The sequence below is a fragment of the Strongylocentrotus purpuratus genome, unplaced genomic scaffold (assembly GCF_000002235.5).
Source record: "Strongylocentrotus purpuratus isolate Spur 01 unplaced genomic scaffold, Spur_5.0 spur5_scaffold_3, whole genome shotgun sequence".
NCBI lineage: Eukaryota > Metazoa > Echinodermata > Echinoidea > Camarodonta > Strongylocentrotidae > Strongylocentrotus > Strongylocentrotus purpuratus.
This window is the reverse complement of record NW_022145609.1, coordinates 19,202,652-19,230,388: the sequence shown is the minus strand read 5'-3', so window position 1 is coordinate 19,230,388 and position 27,737 is coordinate 19,202,652. Positions and strand designations below refer to the sequence as shown.

The following is a 27,737-nucleotide window of genomic DNA, read 5'->3' as shown; positions in this document are numbered from 1 at the left end:
CATATGGGCCCCATTTGGGCTTGCTACCTGGGAAAAGGGGAAAAGGGGAAAAGGGGAAGAAACGGGCAGAAGAATAAGAAAGGGGGAAGAGAAAAGGTAGAAAGAAAAGAGAAAGACGGTTTTGTCCAAATGGCAGCATGTAGGAGACGAAACTTTCAGTTTGTTCCCTGATTCATACTCAGTATCTACTTTGTTTTATTGATTTCATCCATTTCTCTGTTAATTTATATCAGTTTCTCTATAACATGTAAAACGTTTGAAGAGCTATTTTCCGAAAGGAGCAATTTCTTTTGATAGCAAATGGAGATAATAATATACATTTTCCTCTATTTACCTTGAACAAAATTATTAACCTAAATTACGAGAGAAATTATGAACACATGCATCTTTTAATAACAATTTTCCATAGACACCTGAAATAAAATCGGGTAAACAAAGAGTTTTTTCTTAAGTTACACACATGGATCTAGTGCCTCTTGAAAATAAGCTCTTTGTAAGTACATAAACAAGCAATACAACAGAATACTCCAGTTCGATATTTTGAAGAAAGATTTTTATGTCACAACTTATTTTTGTTTCATTGAAAAGCTGATGTAGGCTGTATTGTATTCAAACGTAACAGGCATAATATAGTTAAGGTGTCTTTGAAGGTTAAGAATGTTATTAAGTTTGAAGTTTTGTTTATAACACCTTTCCAATAATAATGCACCTTCTAAGACTGGTTAGATAGATAAATAGATAGTCTTTTGGTTTCCACAATATCTCATTTTACAAAGAGCGTAACAACATATTGAAAATGATTATTTTATACATGTACATACAATACCGGTACACACTATTCAAAATATTGTCCATTAAGTTTAACTTAAGTGATAAAGTGGCGGAGCCTATGGAAAAGCAGAGCTTGTTGTGGATAGGCTCTTTAAACTAAACATGACATAATTATACTAAAGTAAAGTAATAGTGCTCTGGTCAGGGCCTTAGGGGAATATTATGCTTATATTTTAGAGCGTATTTGGTATGATAAGTATATCTGGGTGAAGAAGGAGATAATGGAAGTTTGTTGTTTGGTAGTTGAAAAGTAAGTTTTATATTATCGTCGGTGGGGTGACAAAACCTCGTATATCAATTTTTTGAGATTTTGATTTGTTTGCATCATTTTGTACCTGATGGCCTACGACACCACCTGATAAATCCATGGAACGCCTCCTGTCTCGGTTTTTTTCACAAATTCCACACAAAGGACGGTGTCACAGCACTAAATCTGTTGAGACAGGAAAGTTTTTTTCGCTCTCCTGAAAATTCATGATTTTTGAGATACAAGGTTTTGTCACCCCACCGACGATATGTTTTTAAGAAATAGACTGTTTGTATGAGATCAGAAGAGAAAATTTTGTGTCATTTTGAGAACCAAATTTTGCATCAGTGATTGATTGATTGATTGATTTTTATTCGACAAGCTTCCAACATACAACAATATACAATAATAACAGATCAAAAATAAGTCAGCTTGAACAGGATAACCCACGAAAGCTCGAGAACTCATTTCCATTGGGGTCCCTTACAGACATGTATAAAATTAATAAGTTAAAATAGTAATATTTACAGACAGATAAGAAAATTAAAAGAACTACTTATTAAAGATAATAATAATAATAATAACAACATTAAACTGATGATAGAAATGATATTAAGTACAAGAAGAAAAAGAAGAAGAGATGAAGAAAAAGGGGAGAAGGAAGAAGAGGAAAATAATGATGAATTTGTAGAATTTCTATAACTACGAAAACATAAGTATATACAACATGAAAAAGTATGAACCGACAGAAGAATAAAAATTTCAATCATATAACATGTCATTCACTTCTCTTCTCTGACTGTCAAGTATTAGGTATTCCGTTAATTTCCTCTTAAAATGATCATAGTTTCCTATTTCTTTTACACCATTTGGAAGGGAATTCCAATGTTTTATGGCATTGTAATAAAACGAATTTCCAATACTACCTACTCTTTCTGGTAACTTAAAGTTGAATCTTGTATTTCTTGTATTATAATCATGTACGTCAGTAACAAGATCGAAGTTGGATCGAATATAATGATTCGACCTAGTATGATATATTTTATGCACGTGATGCAATACGAGTTGTTTTGATCTTTGGTCGACTTCAAGAAAACCAGCTTTAGAAAGTTCGCTGTAGCCAACATGAGTTCTTGGACCAGAACAGTTGATAAATCTCACCATTTTGTTCTGTATAATCTTCAACTTCTTTTGATCTGACTTGTTTATGTTACTATACCATGCAGGGTTAGCATAGTCAAATAAACATTGAATAAGAGCAAAACAGAGTGTACGTCTTGCTTTTTAAATCCATACGACTTTGATATCTGTACAAAAATTTCAGACGAGAATTTGCTTTTTTTACAACTGATTCTACTAAAGATGAAAATGAAATTGCGCAAGCCAACTCAATGCCAAAGTACTTCACAGACTCTTTTCTCTTGATTGCTTGATTATTGTGTGTCACTTTGATTTCAAATGACTTTTTAGAACTACTTTTAGAACAAAATAAAATGCTTTCTGTTTTTTCCAAGTGTAAAGAAAGCTTATTATCAGTCATCCAATCGACACACGTAGACAGCTGTTCACTGAGCTTTTCCTCAATATATTTAGGATCAGGATTTGAATAGAGTAGTACGCTGTCATCTGCGTGATATTCTGTTTCATTGAATTGAGTTTCCCACAAAGAGGATTCAGTTGGTTTAATTAAAGAAGGAAGAGAGTCAGATGAAGAACCAAAAGCAATATTTTTTTTTCATTTATGAATGAGAACTATGTTTTTTGTGATCTCCTTACACAGACTATTGGAATGGGTTTTTCACGATGAATGTTGTTTGGAGACATCAATATTCATAAAATCTATGTTTCTATCACCAGGATCATAATCATTTTCTGTCTACATAAACCTTTTCTGGTTGCTTTTTAGTGCATTTGCCCACTGGTAACATAATACCTTCACAAGTTGATATCCCACAGCATTGGATTTTTGTTGGTAATGTCTAAATTTCGTTTAAAAGTAGATGATATCAGTCTGGTAGGCCTACACTGCAGGATAAACTAGTCATGACTAACATTTAGCATGTTATTATTTTTATTACCACTCTTATATTCTCTGAAATGTTATCTTTATTAAGGGTGACTTGAAAAAATTAATAACTTGGAAGGGAGGGGGTGCAACCTGCCACACGCCTCTACCTCTTGGTTGCTTTGATCCATTGCCAAAAATATTTTGGAACCTGTCACCCCCCCCTCCCAACCACGGATACATCGACACCCTGTTTCTTCCAGGCTCTCACCCCCACTCCGGCATTCGAAAACCTTTTCCTTTATCCAGCCTATTGTACTCATACCTTTCCCAACTCCTCCGAATTTTTTTTCTCTCTCTCTCTCTCTTTCTCTCTTGTTATATATCCATTAATTTATCTTTCATTATTTCCACTCTTCAACTGTTCCGCTCACGGTCTTGCCATCTTTCTCTTTCTTCCTTTATCGTTCACTATTTTCTTCTCACTCGCTTTATTCATAATTTGGCCATTCATCTATCTCTTTTAAACTCTCTGGCCCTCTCTCTAATAATATCTTTTACTTATTTCAACTTAAAGTTTCAGATTGACAGCTAGTTTATGTTTCAATTTGTTAAACGTGATCATAGACCTAGGGTCAGTTTTAATTAAGTTTTGAGAATGCGGACCATTACGTTTATCATTTTGGTGATACTTCATCTCTCCTACGCGGGAATTCTCCTACGCATTTGTATCTAGGTTTTGGTTTAACGGGTACCGGGAGGTTAGGGTCAAGCTTATGTAGCATAAGCGCAGGGTAATTTTTTTTAACCAGTGTGGTTGGCGCCTTTAATCCCATTATTGGCCTTTCTGTTTTGATTTATTGTAAGTGATCAAAGCGAGCTAGCAAGAGACAACTTCTCTCTTATGGTAAATATGTTAGATAAAACGGCCCGAATACGCATACCTATTTTGTTGTTTTGTCGCTCACCGCAACACCACATATGTTTTACAAAGACAAACTTTACAAGTTAAATAGGGTTCAATTGCAATTTTATTCTGTAAAGATTTTGATATGTTAATGGCACTTTGAGAATGTGTTTAATGACTTTAAAATACCAATAATACACCACGTACATGTATTTCTATCCAATACAATTAAATTGCATGTTACATTCTTTTGGAGGTTATCATCGGCAACGCGAAATAAAATGTGAAGTTGTTACATGTAATCGAGGATCCATTAACGCGTCTCAAGAATAATCAAAAGTACATGATGATTTGAAAAATGAATCAAACGCATGTTTGTGTTTTTTGTTCCCATTTTCTTATCTCTGCTCTAGGGGGCCCGGCCAGCGTCACCACCTGAAAATAAAACACAAAAGCAGAAAACGCACAAATAGTACAAAACACCGACTACTAAGTAAAATATCACTTCAATGTGATTTTATATTGATGAATGTTTGCACTCTTTGCTCAATTAACCCTGTTCAAACTGTGTTTCATCAATCAAACAATTTTCATAATGTGTTTAACTTATCTATGTATATTTAGATATGGTATCTAAATATCCATGGATATTTCCGTACTGTATTTATGTTATACATGTATATTTCCATATTGTATCTTCATCATTAATTCTAACTATATAATTTGTTCAACACTAAACAGCGTTGTCATTTTTCGATTCTAAATCCTGATGCATTTGGCATGATGGAAATAGTGCTTAAAGGGACTTTGTAATATTGTTCAGATGAGAGATAGTGGTGCTAAGGTAGTGACTTCAATGCTAGATGTACAATTAGAGATAATCTGAAAATTTGAGCGAAAACAGACCATTATTCATGGTACAAATTGGGAAAAACTGATCAGATCGATTCCTTAATTCTCCCAACTATACTATTACAATTTAATTACATTTAACGTGAATGGAAATCTCACAAAGCAATAAAATGGCTCTACATTCCATTCCAGACAGTTAAGTGTTGACACATTTTTTATAGCCTGTTTTTATGTCTTTTTTTCATGGAAAAACGGTTGGGAAAATTCAAAAATGGTTGGGAGAATTTAGATTCAGAAGCGCCTCCTATCGACGCCCGTTCGAAAACCCGTTGAACTTTGTTAAAAATCTTCATATTGCATGAATTAATTTCGGATTTTAGGCATCGTAGTTGGATAATCCATACATACACACATAATTTTACGTGTTTTGCATCCTGATTTAACAGATTTGTGAAATCAACCATCACAATGTTACTAAGTACCTTTAATAAATACTCATTGATATATTCACTATTATGATGATTACTATTATTATAATTATTATAATTATTATTATCGTCACGATTATTATGTTCATTATCATAATTAGTAGTAACAACAGTACTAGTATAAGAATGAATCTTCGTAGTTTCACTTGTACTTTCATCATTATTATTATTATCATTATGATTAGTACAATGGCTACAATTCTAATATGTAATCCATACAGTCTACACTCCCACAAAATAGATGTGTAGGGAAATTGGAACGGCATGAATGTACTCGCAAACTTTAGATTCATATAACATGCCGAGAATGAGAGAGAAACGAAAATTAAGAATTGTACCCACCTAGACGTAGAGGAGCTTGTTGGGACTTCCACTTTTTATGTCAGAAATCTTGTTGTTGGAGGTGTTTGCCATCATTTTTGAACTGCTTCCGTAGCAAGCAATGGCACCTTTAAAATATGACAGTCAATAAAACAAAGCATAAAATTCGGACCATGTCCATGAGTTCTGTCCCAATTTCGATCAGTGACACTCAAGTCTCGAAGCTCATAGAACATGACTGTAGACGCAGTCTGTGGCCAGAGATACGCTGGACAAATGTAGGGTTTCTGATTTTGTTCGGAAAACAACTTCGACAGAGCACAAGTGTTTTAATATAGATTGAATCAGAACATGGAGTACATGGAGATACAAGAGCAATTCAACAGAAAATGATAACATAAACAAACCAATAATTACCTACGGAGGATACATGTGATAGTATATTATTAAGTAGCGTGTCGCTATTAATGTGGTGGAGTTATACAACGAGAAACTATTTAAAGGCAGGCTGTACTAGTTTGGCCAGGAGGGATTAGAACACACAGCGTGGTCAAAGGCAGGTCGCTATCTCATCAACTTAGCTCTCAATTTACATCAGAAAAAGACGATCATGGGGGACCAATGGTCACCGATTAGGCATTGTTTTCGATATAGAGGGAGCAAGTAGCTAAATGTAGGACAGTGGGGCTGTAAAATCTATGCATACCAGCAACGTGTGGGCAGGCCATGGATGTCCCGCTGATTGTGTTGGTAGCACTATTACCAGTATACCAAGTGGAGGTGATGGAAGCACCAGGAGCAAAGATGTCTAGGCAGCTTCCGTAGTTGGAGGACGACCAACGCTTATCTTGGTTGGTTGTAGCTCCAACAGTGATTGCCTGCAATGTTACGGTATTTTGTTAATTTAAGCTTAATATTGATGAGAATGGTGATGATGATGATGGCAAGGACAATACTAAAGTAATATCAATATAAACAATGATAGTAATACTGATGATGATAATGAACATGGTAATAACAGCAACAATAACACAAAAACATGTAAAACTTCAATTAAATTCCATTCAAATTAATAAAAAGTAGTAATAGTCCAAGGACTAATTGCCCAATATTCAAAATGTAAAAATGTTCAGTAAATAGGATCATTGATTGAAAAATAAAAGTTATTAAAGTACAGAGTCATTACAAATCAAATCACAGTTCGGAAACAAACGTTCATAGTTGTGCAAAGTAGAAGTTAAAGATTACTCGATTAAAAGCAGGTTTCGATGATGATGATGATGATGATAGTACTACTGCCATCATTTCCACTATTTATGGTAATAATAATCATAATAGTTTTTATGATAAAGATGATAATGATGATGCTGAAAATAACAGTGCTCTTTTTTTCCTTTAGTTTACGTCAATTAACATTGAGCCTACTAAGAATATTCAGAGATGATCATAGCATGAATAATCAGTTAGATGTATGTTGTCAAAAGGGTTTTCTCTACAAAGAAACATACTACATAGTGAAGATGTCCAAAGATTTCGATGCGGGAATTTTCTATTTTTCTTTCCGTTTGGCAACACACCTGATTGACCTGAAACTGCTACACGAACTCTATCCAATATTGTATATTGAGTTCTGTCCGTGCGTTTGAAATGAAACTGACTGACGATAATTTGAAAAGTTTATTTACCACATTTAGTACATAAGATTTTTGGTACTGACATGTATTTTAAACACCACAGACCTTTTTAGAACCATAATTATAATGAGTAATTTTTTACACATATAAGAAAATATAAAGGAACCTAAAATTCCTGATCTGTTAGGGCCAGCATGCAATAACAATTTAGACAATGGTTAAACTTACGTTGGAAAGACGAGCTGGAGAATAATTGCAAGCATTTTTGTTGTCATTGCCAGCGGCCACGGCAGTTGGAACTCCTGCGTTGATCATGCTCTTGACGGCGTTGTCCATGGCAGTTGAAGCGCCTCCTCGAAGAGACATCGAGGCAATAAGATTCGAAGTCGACTTTGCAATATTGGTAACATAATTCACCCCTGCGAAAAGGAATTAGAACCAATATTTCAAGAAAAAAAAACATTACACGGGCGTCAATAAAACGAAATATAAACGTTTTGTGTCTCCTTGTGTCTTCAATAACAGTTTGGAATCAATTGTAAACATCATCGTAAATGGCAAGTTCTGTTTTGCAATATTATGCAATGAACATATGTATTCAAAACGTTTGATATCTCATGTGTGGCTTTATGTTGACACAAGATCGTCTTTCTATTTTGTTTATGAGCTTCTGAAACTATAAGATGTATTTTCTAAAAACAAAAAGTGTCTAAAAGGTAATGATTATATTTCACCTAATTCAAGATTATCTATACATGGAGTACGATATTGCAAATATGCAACAGTATTTTGTTTCAAAAGCTCCACATCCCTATACATAATACTTGTTTTCTTCTTTGTTTAGTTCTGTTACTGTTATGAGTATGTATTCATGATTTTTATGACATGTTGTTGTTACCAAACAGGGCCTCATTGAAGACCACCACTATCAGTGAAACATGCTACTTGTTAAGAATGTCGAAATACATCAATACATATATCTCGGCAGTAGCTTACATGTACAAACAAATCTATTATATTTTCAATTTATTATCAGGGGTTTTAGAATTGAGATATCATTATTTATTAGTAAATTACATTTTGATGACAAAATTGATGTGTGTTTTACCTGCGATTATATCACTGGTGCTGCCAGTATCACCACAGCCGAAGACCCGGACTCCCCTGATTTGGACTGATTTGGCCACACCGTAGGTATTGGAGCCGACCGTTCCAGCGCAGTGGGTTCCATGTCCGTTGCAATCTGCCTGGTGTGCGAAACAATTCAATTATTTTCAGGTCTATTTGTTTCATAAGCAAATGTGGCATTTGTGAGGCTACAGCCCATTCCCTTACAGCCAAACTGCAAGTATGTAACTTATTACATAGGTAAGTGAAACGTCAGTTTTGAATCTAGCATTATGATAAAACCTGTTTCGTTTGCATAATTTCTATAGAAATAATAGAAAATACATTTGTACAAATAAACATACTGCACAAACAAATTGAAATAATTTTTTTCTACCTTAAACGTTAAATAATCTACACAAAAAGAAGGAAATCGCAAATATATACACATTTTACTCACGTTATTCCCGCCAGCAAAGTTTGCCACTTGCTTCGCACGACCACCGAAATCATTGTGGGTCGCCCTTACGCCTGTGTCGATCACATAAACAGTTTTCCCACTCCCTTTACCTGTGAAAGATATGAATATTATCGTCATCATCATCATCTTCATCATCATCATCATCATCATTGTCGTCGTCGTCATCATTAACAATAACAACAATGATAATAACAAACCAAACGTTCTTTAGATAGATTATTCAAATGCCATGGAAACTACGTTTTTCCGATAGCTTACTTTTCCACACTCACACACACACACACACACACGCAAACGAACGCATAATACAAACGGAAAAGCGATGCAATTTAAAGTGTTGAAACTGTAGTATCTTTTAAATTCGCTTGTAAAGCCGCACCTCTTGCGTTTCAAACAATGCTTATGTCTGAAATAAATTCCCTCAATGACTCTTTATATTACTGATGCTATAACAAATTGTGCTGTCTCCTACCATTATGTGATGAATATTTGTTGTCAAGTGGGAGACTTCTTTGGTCAACACGATCCAGGCCCCATGTGACTTGAGTACGGTAGACACCATCTTGTTCAACAAACTCAACGGCGGGAATGCTGCGGACCTGAGTGAAGGGTGCATATCATATACGTACATTTGATATTATCGACTCTGGTGACAAGGGCTGCTGTCGGCGTTTATAAAAAAAATGCATTTATTTCAAAATGAAAAAGGACAAGTATAGTTCTAATAAATAAATGTAGGATCAAATTCATAGGAACCAGCGGAAGGAGAATCTATTCACATGAAATATTTTAGTAAGATTGACAAATTTGGTTTATAGGGATTAATAGGGAGCATTTTTATGACGTAAGGTAGGAGTTCCTATTAATGACACTGCATTTTAAACGATTCGTATACTGTCATGTCTGTGTTTAACAAATCGTAAGAAACGCCTACAAAATAAAAATGTGTTCAATCTGACGTTTATAAAAGCGTGCTCCAAACTCTGGTAGAATACAATTTCTGAAACTACACAATAAAACATGTGTTACCTACAAGGAGCACTCCCAGTAGACGTTTTTAACATTGTTTCGCAAAAAAATATATCTAGAACAAAAAGAAGAAAACTATTTGCTAAGTTTGGTATCATTTCTCTTTTGCAAAGTTTCCCATCGAGCGGTACTGGTGAAATTTGCCTTCTATTATTGAAAGTATGCTAGTCCATTTTAGAGTCATCCTGTTTAATAAAATACCTTCAGCCCAAGGGAAAGCTCCACTAAGCCCCCTCTAAAAAAAAAACTAAACAAAAAGTGTGATTTCTATTTTCCATGGCAGCAGCGAACAAAATTTATATATTGAGTATTTGAGAGTCAGATAAAATATAACCATCGGACATGCAGTTACCACAGAACATTTAGCGGGTGAAAATCCGAAAATATCGGTCCATTATTCTTGAGATTAAAACAAAAATGTATCTATTTGCATGAAGTACATTAAGAACAACAAGTTCCTCTAAACTCAAAATGTTAGCCCATGAGAGAAGATGAACTGAAACCTTAAACTAGAATTACTCACAATATCGAGGATATCATCTTCGAGCTCGGCAGCGAATCCATATATGGCGTCTCTGAAAATGGCGCCAACTTTACCGCCGGAGAGACGAACGGTAGCGGCCATTTCATCAACGTCAAATTCTTCCTGTAATTAGATGTTATATAAATATATATATAGTCATTTTTTAAAAGCATTACCCATTCCTACTTCACTTAATTTCGTTTCAAAGTGAGTGCTTTTCTTGAATTGCTGTCTGGAAAGGCACAGCAAATATATATATTTTAAGGGAATTGTGAGGAAGTAAGCATTTGGCATTATGTGTGCAATGGTATAGAGTCTCCTCTACACGGGGCCTCTATTTACGTCCTATACGAGGGACTTGGGTTTTTTAACTTCAACCTAGCCTGCGTCTATGAAACAGGGGGAAGCAGGCTTCACTCATCTACCTGGGTTGGATTCGAACCTATGACCTTTTGTTTGACAGGCAGATGCTTAAACCGACTGAGCCAACTCGCCTCCTGGAAGAATGAAGAACACAGGCTTTTCATTTCTCACTTGGTATATTGCATACTACGTTGGAGTAATACAGTGGTAACTTTACCGAATGAAATATTGCTATTATGAATCCAATTTCTTGATATATTATGTGAAGAATATCGAACGAAAGAAAACAGGCATTGATGTTGTTCCATACTAATTATTATTGGGTGTTGATTTTTTTTGATTTACGTTAAAAAACATGATGTTTCGGTCAAATAACGTGAGAAGAAATCTTTTAGTTCTACAAAGCTTGGAATAGATAACTCATTATAGTCAGGTAACACTTGATGATCAGTGAGATAGTAAGAGAAGTCTCCTTCACTTTGTAATGTCTAAGTTGTGATGTTGACCACGAAACCTACTGCTATATGAACAAAACTAAAGTTTCTTCTTGTCTCGGTTTCTGGATACTGGTGGTGACGTTAACAATAATTCAATACTTACATTCAGCTTGATGATGTACTTTCCTGGGATGGGCTCAGAGTTCTCTAACAGAGGGGCCAGCTCGGCAGTGGCAACAGCCACCAAGAGAAGGGAGATGAAATAACGCATCATGGCTGAAAAAAAAAGACACAAGAAGTGGTGAATACCCGATGGAGAAATGCTTCTAAACCAATTAGACCAAAGGCGGGAATTGTCTGAAGATATCTGCACTACTATTTTTTGATGGAATTTAAACGTCTAGCCCTTGTTTGGAAGCGCTGAACATTCTGACTCTTTCTTTGAAGATCGGCTGAAATATTGTGGCCCGTGAATATGAACAACTTACCAGATTCTTGGCCTCGGATGATTGATGATCTAGAAGAAAGCTTCGGTTGGTCTGCAGAGTGATGATCTAGTAGAGCACTGATCAGATCTGATGATTGGCTAGGCATGATGAACTGTATTTAAGTCTTTTAAGAGCAACACATGGAGCTTTCCCGAGGATCGCATGATGCAACGTGGTGGGCAAAGGTTGGAAATCCATGTGTTAAAAATTCAACACAAGCAATTAATAACAAGTTTATATATAGCAAGCAACTTTTATTTCTATCGTCTGGTATTAAAATGTTATCAGTGCCTTAAATAGCAACAACCAATTTTCATTATTTATTTCGTCTCTCTTGTTATTCTTACGAGTCAAAGGGCGTAGATACAGGTCTGAATTCAGGTATATCCCTCCTTTCATGAGAACTTTCTGATAAGAAAGTATTTTCATTATTATTTAGTCAATTCTTACGTTTTGTGAAAATAGGGTTTGTTATTCAGTCGAATAATGAGCTTTTGGTAGTTTCATAGCGCATTGCTTCTCTGTTAAATGATAATAAAAAGTTCTGAATATTAAAGAAAACTATGTTAGATAAGTGGTATATTTCTCGTCAGCTGTTGAAAGTCGGCTCGGTTGCTTTGCCGCTTGCATTGCAAAACAGATCTAGGATGATTGCTGTATTACAGATGGAGATTCAATCAAATCAAACCATATTGTTGCCACTTACACATATAGATATTTAGAAATAACTGTTTTAGACATAAAGTATGTTTTAAAGTATGCCTTATCATGCTTCAGCTAGCTCTCATTGTAATGTAATCATTTCTTTTTTCATTGGTGATAAAATGAGTATTGATCAGAAAGAATTACATTAAACCTTTTAGGTGTTAAACGAGCAACTGTATATCGGTTGAAATATAAAAAATAATCCGAGTTACCCCTGCTTTTATAAAATGTATAATTATGCCTCTGGTGATGTACATACAGTTTATTTTCAGAGCTTCCGGCATTATCTGATATCATTGATAAGACAATTACATTGCATAAATTATTTCTATATATAATATCATGAGAACAGACAGAAGTCACTGTTTGCTGCTAAGGGTTAACGCTTAATAATGTTAGAGTTCTTTTTATTTTGCACGTAGGCCCAGGGTGACCGGATGTTCTGGGTTTATGAAATATTTCGACAATTTAGTCCAGTATCCCGTTTCGAACTACTCCGGGCGTCATTTTGTCCCGTATTTAAACATGATAATTTTATAATCTGATAAAAGTGCATGATCAGGCAGAAAAGTCAGAATATTTTACTTTTCGTTCGCTCGTCAAGTTTTGGAAACTGAAAACTCGTTTTGGGGCAACGGAAATTTTTAACTCCAAGATTCCAGTATCGATGAATTGTCCTCTTCTGAGATTCGTTAAGGAGAAAGCTTGACAAATTTTGACGGCAGATTTTCGCAACCGCTGGGAATAGACCTACAGTGCTCCTTATTATTTGTATTCAACCAATCGTTACAAATAATTCACAATCACACTTGTACATTTACAATCACAATAATTGTAATGAAAGGTTATGAACCTCTGAGAAGCAAAACTAGTAAAAAAAGATCCATTAACATACAATTAAATTAAATGAAAAAAAACATATGTTTATATTTATGCTATTACAAAACAGTTTCAATATTTTGCAAACACACTCAGTCACACTCACTCACTCAAACACAATGACATGCACTTTAAAGCATATTATAAAGAGAGAGAGAGAGAGATGGAGACGAGGAGAAGAGAAAATAATATTAAAAAAGAAAACTGGAATGAAAAAGAAGGAGAAGTTGAAGCACATGAAAAATGCGAAACATGAGATGAAAACTTATGGTTGTCATATCCAGTTTTACAATTTAAAAAATAGTTCCCTTTTGCACATAACTTTAAATTTTGACAAATTTGAGCTTGATCTTACGTCCTCGTTTAAATAATTTCGTTTGCTTATTCCCACATTTCGACATGATTTCATTGCGTGGGTTGTACGATCAGGGGGTTTGTGTTAATACCGCAGAACTTACAGTACTTTGTTTACATGGGAGAAAAAAGGAATTAGATTTCGCACGGTTTGGATGCGGAAGGTGGGTTGAGGTCGACTAGTGGGGGCGCCACCACTTCAAGGGTCTCGAAATTTCATAATTTGACATTTTTGGTCGTTGGGGGGGGGGGGGGGGTAAGGTCACCTTATTTAGGTTAGCCGTGGGTATATATATATATATATATATATATATTTTTTTTTTTTTTTAATTAAAAAAAAAAAAAAAAAAAAAAAAACCAAAGGGGGGGGGGGGGGGTTTTAGGTTTTTTTAGGGGGGGGGGGGGGTTTACATACATAAAAATACCAAAGGGGGGGGGTTTGAACCCCCAACCCCCCCCCCCCCCCCCTGCGTACGCCCCTGCACCACTTGCGGCGTATACGGACACCTATACAGCTATCCGAATTTCTTGCAGCTTGTCAAACCTCCTTTGCTGATCCCCAGGGAGTTCCATGTCAATCTGAGAAGTGTGACTTCCCAATTTACCAGCTACATAATTTTGATATCTGTGTAAGTGATATATTTATCGCCAACTACTTTCTCTCCGGGAAAAGAAATCCCCTGGTCTAGATAGTCTCTCTCCATCCTTGCTGAAACATACTGCCGTTGTGACAGCTCCCATCCTCCAACGTATCTATTATGTATAACTAGGTCTTGGTAAAGTCCCAACCGTGTGGAAATCTGCCAATGTTTCACCCGTGTTTAAATCTGGTGATAAGTCATCTCTGTTTAACTATCGTCCAGTGGCTCTTACTTCAGTTGGAAGTAACATTATGGAATCGCTGATAGTTGCCAAAATGGAATCTAATCTTCATTCCTCATGTCCTATCACCACCTTCCAACACGGTTTTAGGAAAGGAAAGTCGTGTGTCACCCAAGTATAACGTCTCACACATGAGTAGCTGAAGTGTTTAGAAGGTTCAAAATCTTGCCCGGTCGATGTAGCAGCCTTCGATAAACTGCCTCATGATGTGTTGTTGTAGAAGTTAGCCATTCCGTTAAACATCAGTGTTAATCTCTGGCATTGGATAAAGTCACTATTCTGCAGTCGCCGCCAAAGAGTAATCTATGGAGGTGCTGTCTCTGAATGGGTTAGAGTTCCATCTGGTGTCCCCCAAGGGAGTGTGATTGGACCGCTTTTGTTTAACATGTCTATAAACGACTTGGCATCCTTAGTTGACTCTTTTAGTGCGTTGTTCGCCGACGACACTATCATAATTTAGGCCAGCAAGATCAATTGTTGATTCAATTACCTTGCAAAACGATCTCACTAAAGTCTCTAATTGGTGCTTATTTAACCGTATGTCTCTAAATGTCTCCAAAAGCGAAAGTGATGAGATTATGCGCAGTGCGCAAAAGGGCTGACCCGCTTGCTTACATTTTGAATGATCAACCAATCGAAGTTGTCCAGAAAACCAAATATGTTAGAATAATTATTACCTGTAACCTGAAGTGGGATTTGCATGTTGATTATGTTGTCTCACCTGCAAATCATATGTTAGGTCTCATCACTTCCTTTTTTGGGGGTCTCCCACCACCAGCCCTACTTTGTCTGTACAAATCACTTGTTCTTCCGCTTGTTGAATATGGTATACCAGCTTGGTTCCCTGTCAATCGTAATTCATGTGACAAATTAGAAAAGCATCCAACGTAGAGCAACTCGTCTGATACTGAAACAGTTCCAGGGGGGGGGGGGGGTATATTCCCCCAATATTTCAGGTGGGGGGGGGGGGGTTGCCTGTACAATCATCCCCCCAATAATTCACCATCAAATAATTTTAAAAAATGAAGAGAAAATTTAATGATGAGAGCCAGATGAGAGTAGTTAATGGTTATTACTCGCAAGATGACCATCAATATACACGTTTTGCTATATCATTTTCATAATAAATACATATAAAAATAGAAAACGAAGTAAATGAGACAACCGTATATGAGACAAGAATAAATTGAATTCTCGCTCATACGGCTTCATCAGGAATTGATGAATTTATTCAATATATTCAATCAACAGCATCATAGAAATGCAGTGCGCCAAATGCACAGCCGCAGCGTTAAAAAGCAACGAGCTACATGTGAAGCACGAAGCGCCAAAGTGCAAAAAAATAGGAGTAGAGAGTGGGAGAGAGAGATAATGAGAGACAGAGAGGATAATAACCCATGTAACAAGCCCATGTGGGACCCACATTAGTCCCATATTCTCTGAAACATGGGCCCCATATGGAATACCATCTGGGACCCTAAGGCATCTGCACCCAAGAAGCATATGGGACCCATATGGTTAAACCCATATAAGACAGATGGGACCCAGATGTGATCCATACCACAGTAGGCTCAAATGGGTATGCCCAGCTTAATCCCATCTGGTAACCATATTGGTTAACCTAGATATATCCCATGTGGGTTAACACAGATTTTTCCCATGTGTTACCCATATGAGCATATTCATATTCTTCCCATATGTGTACGCCCAGCTCATTCCCATCTGGGACCCATAAGGGCTGGCCCAGATAGACTCCATAATATTGGTCTCATACGGGAGACATATATGGGTCCCATTTAGCCCAGATGGCACAACTGACCCAGATCATCCCCATATGGGCTCCATATGGGCCCAATATGGGCTAGCTTGTTACCTTTGAAAAAGGGAAATGGGGAAGAAACGGGCAGAAGAATAAAGAAGGGGGAAGCGAAAAGGAAGAAAGACAAGAGAAAGACGTTTTTGTCCAAATGGTAGCATGTAGGAGACGAAACTTTCAGTTTGTTCCCTGATTCATACTCAGTATCTATTTTGTTTCATTGATTTCATCCATTTCTTTGTTTATTTATATCAGTTCTCTATAACATGTAAAACGATTGAAGAGCTATTTTCCGAAAGGAGCAACATCTTTTGATAGCAAATGGAAATAATGATATACATTTTCTTCTATTTACCTTGAACAAAATTATTAACCTAAATGACGAGAGAAATTATGAACACATGCATCTTTTAATAACAAGTTTCCATAGACGCCTAAAATAAAATCGGGTAAACGAAAGAGTTCTTTTTTAAGTTACACACATGGATCTAGTGCCTCTTGAAAATAAGCTCTTTGTAATTACATAAACAAGCAATACAACAGAATACTCCAGTTCGATATTTTAGAGAAAGATTATTATGTCACAACTTATTTTTGTTGTTGTTGAAAAGCTGATGTAGGCTGTATTGTATTCAAACGTAACAGGCATAATATAGTTAAGGTGTCTATGAAGGTTAGAATGTTATTAAGTTTGAACTTTTGTTTATAATACCCTTCCAATAATAATGCACCTTCTAAGACTAGTTATAGTTTTTGAAGAAAAAAAATAGTGCTCGGGTCAGGGCCTTAGGGGAATATTATGCTTACGTTTTATAGCGTATCTGGTATGATAAGTATATCTGGGTGAAGAAGGAGATAATGGAAGTTTGCTATTTGGATGTTGGAACGTAAGTTTTATATCATGTTTTTAAGAAATAGACAGTTTGTATGAGATCAGGAGAGAAAATTTTGTGTCATTTTGAGAACCAAATTTTGTATCAGTGATATTCTGTTTCATTGAATTGAGTTTCCCACAGAGCGGATTCAGTTGGTTTAATTAAAGAAGGAATAGAGTCAAATGAAGAACCGAAAGCAAATTTGTTTTTCATTTACGAATGAGAACTATGTTTTTTTTTGTGATCTCCTTACACAGAATATTGGAATGGGTTTTTCACGATGAATGTTGTTTGGAGACATCGATATTCATAAAATGTATGTTTCTATCACCAGGATCATAATAATTTTCTGTCTACATTTTGGATTTTGGATTTTATTTTATTTCTGCATTTGTTCCATATCAAATATAACTGAATAGCAAATAACATATAAATGTAAGGTATAATACAACATAAACAATAATTCTTTCATGTCAAAATGTTTTTTTTTACATAATATATGTACATATAATAACGAAACTTAATATTTCCATAACATATAATCTTAAATTTAAAGTATTATCCGAACTATTCTGTTGGAAAAGTGCAGGAGACCGCAATCATAAGCAAAGCTTGACAAGGATGGCGGCCTCAAAAAAAAAAATAAAAAAAATCTTAAGGTAAAACCTTAAAATGAAATAGTATTTAAACGATCTTTGTGTATGAGTTGGTGAGTGTGTTGTGTATTATGTGTGCGTGTGTGTGCGTGTGTGCGTGCGTTTGTGCGTGCGTGTGCGTGTGTATGCGTGTGCGTGTGTGCATGTGCACGCGAGCGTGCGTGTTTGTATGTGTTTGTACATGAACCTTTCCTGGTTGCTTATTAGTGCATTTTCCAACTGGTAACATAATTCTTTCACAAGTTGATATCCCACAGCATTGGATTTTTTTTTGTAATGTCTAAATTTCGTTTAAAAGTAGATGATATCAGTCTGGTAGGCCTGCAGGAAAGAGTCAGGACTAACATTTAGCATGTTATTAATTTTATTACCACTCTTATATTCTCTGAAATGTTATCTTTATTAAGGGTGACTTGAACAAATTAATAACTTGGAAGGGAGGGGGTGCAACCTGCCACACGCTTCTACCTCTTGGTTGCTTTGATCCTTTGCCGAAAAATATTTTGGAACCTGTCGCCCCCCCCCCCCAACCACGGATACAAATCGACACCCTGTCTCTTCCAGGCTCTCACCCCCACTCCGGCATTCGAAAACCTTTTCCTTTATCCAGCCTATTGTACTCATACCTTTCCCAACTCCTCCACATTCTCTCTCTCTCTCTCTCTCTCTCTCTCTCTCTCTCATTCTCTCTTGTTATATATCCATTACTTTATCTTTCATTATTTCCACTCTTCAACTGTTCCGCTCACGGTCTTGCTATCTTCTCTTTCTTCCTTTATCGTTCACTTTATTCTTCTCACTCGCTTTATTCATAATTTGGCCATTTATCTATCTCTTTATTAAACTCTCTTGCCCTCTCTCTAATAATATCTTTTACTTATTTCAACTTAAAGTTTCAGATTGACAGTTAGTTTATGTTTCAATTTGTTAAACGTGATCATAGACCTAGGGTCAGGTTGAATTAAGTTCTGAGAATGCGGACCATTACGTTTATCATTTTGGTGATACTTCATCTCTCCTACGCGGGAATTCTCCTACGCATTTGTATCTAGGTTTCGGTTTAACGGGTACCGGGAGGTTAGGGTCAAGCTTATGTAGCATAAGCGCAGGGTAATTTTTTTTTTCACCAGTGTGGTTGGCGCCTTTAATCCCATTATTGGCCTTTCTGTTTTTATTTATTGTATGTGATCAAAGCGAGCTAGCAAGAGACAACTTCTCTCTTATGGTAAATATGTTAGATCAAACGGCCCGAATACGCATACCTATTTTGTTGTTTTGTCGCTCACCGCAACACCACATAATTTATGTTTTACAAAGACAAGCTTTACAAGTTAAATAGGGTTCAATTGCAATTTTATTCTGTAAAGATTTTGATATTTTAATGGCACTTTGAGAATGTGTTTAATGACTTTAAAATACCAATAATACACCACGTACATGTATTTCTATCCAACACAATTAAATTGCATGTTACATTCTTTTGGAGGTTATCATCGGCAACGCGAAATAAAATGTGAAGTTGTGACATGTAATCGAGGATCCATTAACGCGTCTCAAGAATAATCAAAAGTACATGATGATTTGAAAAATGAATCAACCGCAAATTTGTGTTTTTTGTTCCCATTTTATTATCTCTGCTCTAGGGGCCCGGCCAGCGTCACCACCTGAAAATAAAACACAAAAGCAGAAAACGCACAAATACTACAAAACATCGACTACTAAGTAAAATATCACTTCATCGCAAAATATATTGATAAATATGCCATGATCACCACCGCTGGTGTTTTCAAAAATCAATGTGATTTTATATTGATGAATGTTTGCACTCTTTGCTCAATTAACCCTGTTCAAACTGTGTTTCATCAATCAAACAATTTTCATAATGTGTTTAACTTATCTATGTATATTTAGATATGGTATCTAAATATCCATGGATATTTCCGTACTGTATTTATGTTATACATGTATATTTCTATATTGTATCTTCATCATTAATTCTAACTATATAATTTGTTCAACACTAAACAGTGTTGTCATTTTTCGATTCTAAAGCCTGATGCATTTGGCATGATGGAAATAGTGCTGAAAAGGACTTTGTAACATTGTTCAGATGAGAGATAGGGGTGCTAAGGTAGTGACTTCAATGCTAGATGTACAATTAGAGATAATCTGAAAATATTGAGCGAAAACAGACCATTATTCATGGTACAAATTGGGAAAAACTGATCCGATCGATTCCTTAATTCTCCCAACTATATTACTACAATTTAATTACATTTAACGTGAATGGAAATCTCACAAAGCAATGAAATGGCTCTACATTCCATTCCAGACAGTTAAGTGTTTTTTTATAGCCTGTTTTTATGTCTTTTTTTCATGGAAAACCGTTGGGAAAATTCAAAAATGGTTGGGAGAATTTAGATTCAGAAGCGCCTCCTATCGACGCCCGTTCGAAAACCCGTTGAACTTTGTTAAAAATCTTCATATTGCGTGAATTAATTTCTGATTTTAGGCATCGTAGTTGGATAATCCATACATACACACATAATTTTATGTGTTTTGCATCCTGATTCAACAGATTTGTGAAATCAACCATCACAATGTTACTAAGTACCTTTAATAAATACTCATTGATATATTCACTATTATGATAATTACTATTATTATAATTATTATTATCGTCACGATTATTATGTTCATTATCATAATTAGTAGTAACAACAGTACTAGTATAAGAATGAATCTTCGTAGTAGTATGACTTTATTATTATTGTTGATATTATTGTTAATTTTCACTTGTACTTTCATCATTATTATTATTATCATTATGATTAGTACAATGGCTACAATTCTAATATGTAATCCGTACAGTCTACACTCCCACAAAATAGATGTGTAGGGACATTGGAACGGCATGAATGTACTCGCAAACTTTAGATTCATATAACATGCCGAGAATGAGAGAGAAAACAAAATTAAGAATTGTACCCACCTAGACGTAGAGGAGCTTGTTGGGACTTCCACTTTTTATGTCAGAAATCTTGTTGTTGGAGGTGTTTGCCATCATTTTTGAACTGCTTCCGTAGCAAGCAATGGCACCTTTAAAAAATAAGACAACAGTCAATAAAACAAAACATATAATATGGACCATGTCCATGAGTTCTGTCCCCAGCTCGATCAGTGACATTCAAGACCATAAATTCCTAGAGCATGACTGTAGATGCAGTCTGTGGCCAGAGATACGCTGGAGAAATGTAGGATTTCCGATTTCATGCGAAAATCAACATCGACAGAGCACAATTGTTTTAACATAGATTGAATCAGAATATGGAATACATGGAAATACAAGAGCAATTCAACCAAAAATGATAACATTAACAAACCAATAATTACCTACGGAGGTACATGTGATATTATATTATTAAGTAGCGTGTCGCTATTAATGTGGTGGAGTTATACAACGAGAAACTATTTAAAGGCAGGCTGTACTAGTTTGGCCAGGAGGGATTAGAACACACAGCGTGGTCAAAGGCAGGTGGCTATCTCATCAACTTAGCTCTCAATTAACATAAGAAAAAGAGGATCATGGGGGACCTATGGTCACCGTTTAGGCATTGTTTTCTATATAGAGGGAGCAAGTAGCTACAAGTAGGACAGTGGGGCTGTAGAATCCATGCATACCAGCAACGTGTGGGCAGGCCATGGATGTCCCGCTGATTGTGTTGGTAGCACTATTACCAGTATACCAAGTGGAGGTGATGGAAGCACCAGGAGCAAAGATGTCTAGGCAGCTTCCGTAGTTGGAAGCGTACCAACGCTTATCTGTATTGGTCGTAGCCCCAACAGTGATTGCCTGCAATTTTACGGTATTTTGTTCATTTTAGCTTTTATATTAATGAGAATGGTGATGATGATGGCAATGACAATACTAATCAAAGTAATATCAATATAAATAATGATAGTAATAATGATGAGAATAATGTAAATGCTAATAACAGCAACAATAACAAAAATACATGTAAAACTCCAATTCAATTCCATTCAATTTAATTAATTGGAAAGTAGAAAGTAGTAGTCCAAGGACTAATTGCCCAATATTCAAAATGTAAATTTTTTCAGTAAATAGGACCATTGATTGAAAAATAAAAGTTATTAAAGTACAGAATCATTACGAACCAAATCACAGTGTGGAAACAATTGTTCATAGGTGTGCAAAATAGAAGTTACAGATTACTCGAATACTTAGCTGAAAAGTAGTTTGAACGAGTTTCGATGATGATGATGATAGTAATACTACCATAATTGCCACTACTTATGGTAATAATAATCATAATAGTTTTTTATAATTAAGATGATAATGATGCTGCTGAAAATAACAGTGCTCTTTTTTTCTTTTAGTTTACGTCAATTAACATTGAGCCTACTAAGAATATTCAGAGATGAGCATAGCATGAATAATCAGTTAGATGTATGTTGTCAAAAGGGTTTTCTCTACAAACAAACATACTACATAGTGAAGATGTCCAAAGCTTTCAATGCGGGAATTTTCTATTTTTCTTTCAGTTTGGCAACACAATTGAAACTGCTATACCAACTCTATTCAATATTGTATATTGGGTTCTGTCCGTGCGTTTGATACGAAACTGACTGACGGCAATTGGAAAAGTTTATTTACCATTTTGAAGTACATAATATTTTTGGTACTGACATGTATCTTAAACACTACAGACCTTTTTAGAACCATAATAATGAGTAATTTTTTACACATATCAAAAAGTCTAATACGAAAATATAAAGGAACATAAAATTCCTGATCTGTAAGGGCCAGCATAAAATAACAATTTAGACAATGGTTAAACTTACGTTGGAAAGACGAGCTGGAGAATAATTGCAAGCATTCTTGTTGTCATTACCAGCGGCCACGGCAGTTGGAACTCCTGCATTGATCATGCTCTTGACGGCGTTGTCCAGGGAAGTTGAAGCGCCTCCTCCAAGAGACATCGAGGCAATAAGATTCGAAGTCGACTTTGCAATATTGGTAACATAATTCACCCCTGCGAAAAGGAATTAGAACCAATATTTGAAGAAAAAAACATTACACGGGCGTCAATAAAACGAAATATGAACGTTTTGACATTGGTGTTGTAAGCTTGGCAGTTACAGCCCCGCCCCGCCCAAATCAGTACTTTTTAAAACTTCCATCGATGATTCTGGATCGGGATAAACCAAATTGTTATCATCCAGGAATAATCAGGGAAAATGCCTGTCCTTCAAAGTTTTAAGAGAGATTGAAAAGAGGAGATGATATATGCTTCTCTATCTTCGTCATCTCAGAATGTTTTAAACATAGCTCCCTCCTTGGGTCTCCAATAACAGTTTTGAATCAATTTGAAACAAGTTCTGTCTTGCAATATATGCAATGAACATATGTACTCAAAACATTTGGTATCTCATATGTGGCTTTGTTTTAAAACCTCCACATCTCTATACATAATACTTGTTTTCTTCTTTGTTTAGTTCTGTTACTGTTATGAATATGTATTCATGATTTTTATGACATTTTGTTGTTACCAAACAGGGCCTCATTGAAGACCACCACTATCAGTGAAACATGCTACTCGTTAAGAATGTGGAAATACATCAATACACATATCTCGGCAGTAGCCTTACATGTACAAACAAATCTATTATATTTTCAATTTATTCTCAGGGGTTTTAGAATTGAGATATCATTATTTATTAGTAAATTACATTTTTCTGACAAAATTATTATTTTTTTTTGTTAATACCTGCGATGACAGCACTGTTGCTGCCAGTACCATCACAGCCCAGGACCTTGACTCCCCTGATTTGGACTGATTTGGCCACACCGTAGGTATTGGAGCCGACCGTTCCAGCGCAGTGAGTTCCATGCCCGTCGCAATCTTCCTGGCGTGCGAAACAATTCCATTATTTTCAGGTCTATTTGTTTCATAAGCAAATGTAGCATCTGTGAGGCTACAGCTCATTCCCTCACAGCCAAACTGCAATTATGTAACTTATTGCATAGGTAAGTGAAACGTCAGTTTTGAATCTACCATTATGATAAAACCTGTTTCGTTTGCATAATTTCTATGTTAATAATATAAAGTACATTTGTACCAATAAACATACTGCACAAACAAATTGAAATAATTTGTTTTCTACCTTAAACGTTAAATAATCTACACCAGAGGAATGAAATCGCAAATATATACACATTTTACTCACGTTGTTCCCACCAGCATAGTTTGCCACTTGCTTCGCACGACCACCGAAATCATTGTGGGTCGCCCTTACGCCTGTGTCGATTACATAAACAGTTTTCCCACTCCCTTTACCTGTGAAAAATATGAAAAAGTATCATCATCATCATCATCATCATCATCTTCATCATCATCATCTTCATCATCATCATCTTCATCATCATCATCAGCAGCATCATCATCAGTTATAATAACAATTACAATAATAATAATAACAAGCCAAACGTTCGTTAGATATATTATTCAATTGCCATGAAAACTACGTTCTTCCAGTAGTTTACTTTTCCACACTCACACTCACACTCACACACACACACACACACACACACACTCACACACCCACGCACACACACACGCACACACATGCACCCACACACACACACACACACACACACACGCAAACGAGGGCATAATACAAACGGAAAAAGCGATGCAATTCAAACTGTTGAAACTTTAAGTATCTTTTAAATTCGTTTGTAATGACGTACCTCTTGCGTTTCAAACAATGCTTATGTCTGAAATAAATTCCCCCCAATGACTCTTTTTATTACTGATGCTGTAAAAAATTGTGCTGTCTCCTACCATTATGTGATGAATATTTGTTGTCCAGTGGGAGACTTCTTTGGTCAACACGATCCAGGCCCCATGTGACTTGAGTACGGTAGACACCATCTTGTTCAACATACTCAACGGCGGGAATGCTGCGGACCTGAGTGAAGGATGCATATCATACGTACATTTGATATTATCGCTCTATATCCCGTTGAAAAGGGCTGCTGTCGGCGTGAAAAAATATTGTATTTATTTCAAAATGAAAAAAAGGACAAGTATAGTTCTATTAATGTAGGATCATAGGAACCAGCGGAACGAGAATCTTTTCACGTGAAATATTTTATTAAGATTGACAAATTTGGTTTATATGGATTAATAGGAAGCATTTTTATGACGTAAGGTAGGAGGTCCTATCAATGAAACTACATTTTAAACGATTCGTATAATTTCATGTCTGTGTTTAACAAATCATAAGAAACGCCTACAAAATAAAAATGTGTTCAATCTGATGTTTATAAAAGCGTGCCCCAAACTCTGGTAGAATACAATTTCTGAAACTACACATTAAAATATGTTTTACCTACAAGGAGCACTCCTAGTAGACGTCTTTAACATTGTTTCGCAAAAAATATATCTAGAACAAAAAGAAGAAAACTATTTTCTAATTTTGGTATCATTTCTCTTTTGCTAAGTTTCCCATCGAGCGGTACTAGTGAAATTTGCCTTCTATTATTGAAAGTATGCTAGTCCATTTTAGAGCCATCCTGTTTAATAAAATACCTTCAGCCCAAGGAAAAGCTCCACTAAGCCCCCTCTTAAAATTTTTTAAAAAAAAACTTGTGATTTTCAAGCCAGCAGCCAACAAAATTGATGTATTGAATATTTTGAGAGTTAGATAAAATATAACCATCGGACATGCGGTTGCCACAGAACATTTAGCGGGTGAAAATCCGAAAATCTCGGTCCTGCTATAAATGTGTCTATTTGCATAAAGTACATCATGAACAAATAGTTCCTCTAAACGTAAAATGTTAGCCCATGAGAGAAGATAAACTGAAACCTTAAACTAGAATTACTCACAATATCGAGGATATCATCTTCGAGCTCGGCAGCGAATCCATATATGGCGTCTCTGAAAATGGCGCCAACTTTTCCGCCGGAGAGACGAACGGTAGCGGCCATTTCATCAACGTCAAATTCTTCCTGTAATTAGATGTTATATATATATATATAGTCATTTAAAAAAAAGCGTTACCCATTATAATTCACTTAATTTCGTTTCAAAGTGAGTGCTTTTCTTGAATTGCTGTCTGGAGAGGCACAGCGAATATATATATTTTAACGGAATTGTGAGGAAGTAAGCATTTGGCTTTTTGTGTGCAATGGTGTTGAGTCTCCTTTACACTGGGCCACTATTTACGTCCTATACGAGGGAATTGTTTTTTTGTTTAAACTTCAACCTAGCATGCGTCTATGAAACAGGGGGGAGCAGGCTTCAGTCATCTACCTGGGTACGTTGGATTCGAACCTACGACCTTTTGTTCGACAGGCAGATGCTTAAACCGACTGAGCCAACTCCGTTGGAGTAATACCGTGGTAACTTTACCGAATGAAATATTGCTATTATGAATCCAATTTCTTGATATATTATGTGAAGAATATCGAACGAAAGAAAACGGGCATTGATGTTGTTTCATACTAATTATTATTGGGTGTTGATTTTTTTGATTTACGTTAAAAAACATGATTTTTCGGTCAGATAACGTGAGAAGAAATCTTTTAGTTCTGCAAAGCTTGGAATAGATAACTCATTATAGTCAGGTAACACTTGATGATCAGTGAGATAGTAAGAGAAGTCTCCTCCACTTCGTAATGTCCAAGTTGTGATGTTGACCACGAAACCTATTGCTATAATGAACAAAACTAAAGTTTCTTCTTGTCTCGGTTTCGGGATACTGGTGGTGAGGTTAACAATAATTCAATACTTACATTCAGCTTGATGATGTACTTTCCTGGGATGGGCTCAGAATTCTCTAACAGAGGGGCCAGCTTGGCAGTGGCAACAGCCACCAAGAGAAGGGAAATGAAAAAACGCATCATGGCTGAAAAAGAAAAGACACAAGAAGTGGTGAATACCCGATGGAGAAATGCTTCTAAACCAATTAGACCAAAGGCGGGAATTATCTGAAGATATCTGCACTACTATTTTTTAATGGAATTTAAATGTCTAGCCCTAGTTTGGATGTGCTGAACATTCTAACTCTTTCTTTGAAGATCGGCTGAAATATTGTGGCCCGTGAATATGAACAACTTACCAGATTCTTGGCCTCGGATGATTGATGATCTAGAAGAAAGCTTCGGTTGGTCTTCAGAGTGATGATCTTGTAGAGCACTGATCAGATCTGGTGATTGGCTAGGCATGATGGGCTGTATTTAAGTCTTTTAAGAGCAACACATGGAGCTTTCCCGAGGATCGCGTGATGCAACGTGGTGGGCAAAGGTTGGAAATCCACGTGATCAAAATTCAACACAAGCAATTAATAACAAGTTTATATATAGCAAGCAACTTTTATTTCTATCGTCTGGTCTTAAAAGGTTATCAGTGCCTTAAATAGAAACAACCAATTTTCATTATTTATTTCGTCTCTCTTGTTATTCTTACGAGTCAAAGGGCGTAGATACAGGTTTGAATTCGGGTATATCCCTCCTTTCATGAGAACTATCTGATTAGAAAGTATTTTCATTATTATTTAGTCAATTCTTACGTTTTGTTGAAATAGGGTTTATTATTCAGTCGAATTAACAGCTTTTGGTAGTTCCATGGCGCATTGATTCTCTGTTATTAAGTTCTGAATATTAACGAAAACTATGTTAAATAAGTGGTATATTTCCCGTCAGCTGTTGAAAGTCGGCTCAGTTACTTTGCTTGAATTGCAACACAGATCTAGGATTTTTGCTGTATTAAAGATGGAGATTCAATCAAATTAAACCACATTGTTGCCACTTACACTAGATATTTAG

At 35.9% G+C, this 27,737-nt stretch overlaps 2 protein-coding genes across 2 annotated transcripts; both read right to left on the bottom strand.

The window, feature by feature from the left end:
* Positions 1–4,196: 4,196 nt before the first annotated feature.
* Positions 4,197–11,834, bottom strand: LOC753919 (aqualysin-1-like). Its single transcript, XM_011676586.2, has 10 exons — positions 11,714–11,834; positions 11,389–11,501; positions 10,426–10,548; positions 9,346–9,472; positions 8,853–8,962; positions 8,394–8,532; positions 7,514–7,704; positions 6,358–6,529; positions 5,673–5,779; positions 4,197–4,425 (listed from the first exon to the last, which is right to left on the bottom strand). Exons 1-9 carry the CDS (start codon positions 11,817–11,819, stop codon positions 5,673–5,675), a joined length of 1,188 nt encoding a protein of 395 aa, XP_011674888.2. The 5' UTR covers positions 11,820–11,834; the 3' UTR covers positions 4,197–4,425.
* Positions 11,835–19,216: 7,382 nt separating this feature from the next.
* On the bottom strand, positions 19,217–27,088 carry LOC756628 (aqualysin-1). Its single transcript, XM_030995608.1, has 10 exons — positions 27,032–27,088; positions 26,706–26,818; positions 25,797–25,919; positions 24,747–24,873; positions 24,130–24,239; positions 23,670–23,808; positions 22,744–22,934; positions 21,562–21,733; positions 20,873–20,979; positions 19,217–19,544 (listed from the first exon to the last, which is right to left on the bottom strand). The coding sequence occupies exons 2-9, from the start codon at positions 26,814–26,816 to the stop codon at positions 20,873–20,875; spliced, it is 1,080 nt and encodes a 359-aa protein (XP_030851468.1). The 5' UTR covers positions 26,817–26,818; positions 27,032–27,088; the 3' UTR covers positions 19,217–19,544.
* Positions 27,089–27,737: the final 649 nt, after the last annotated feature.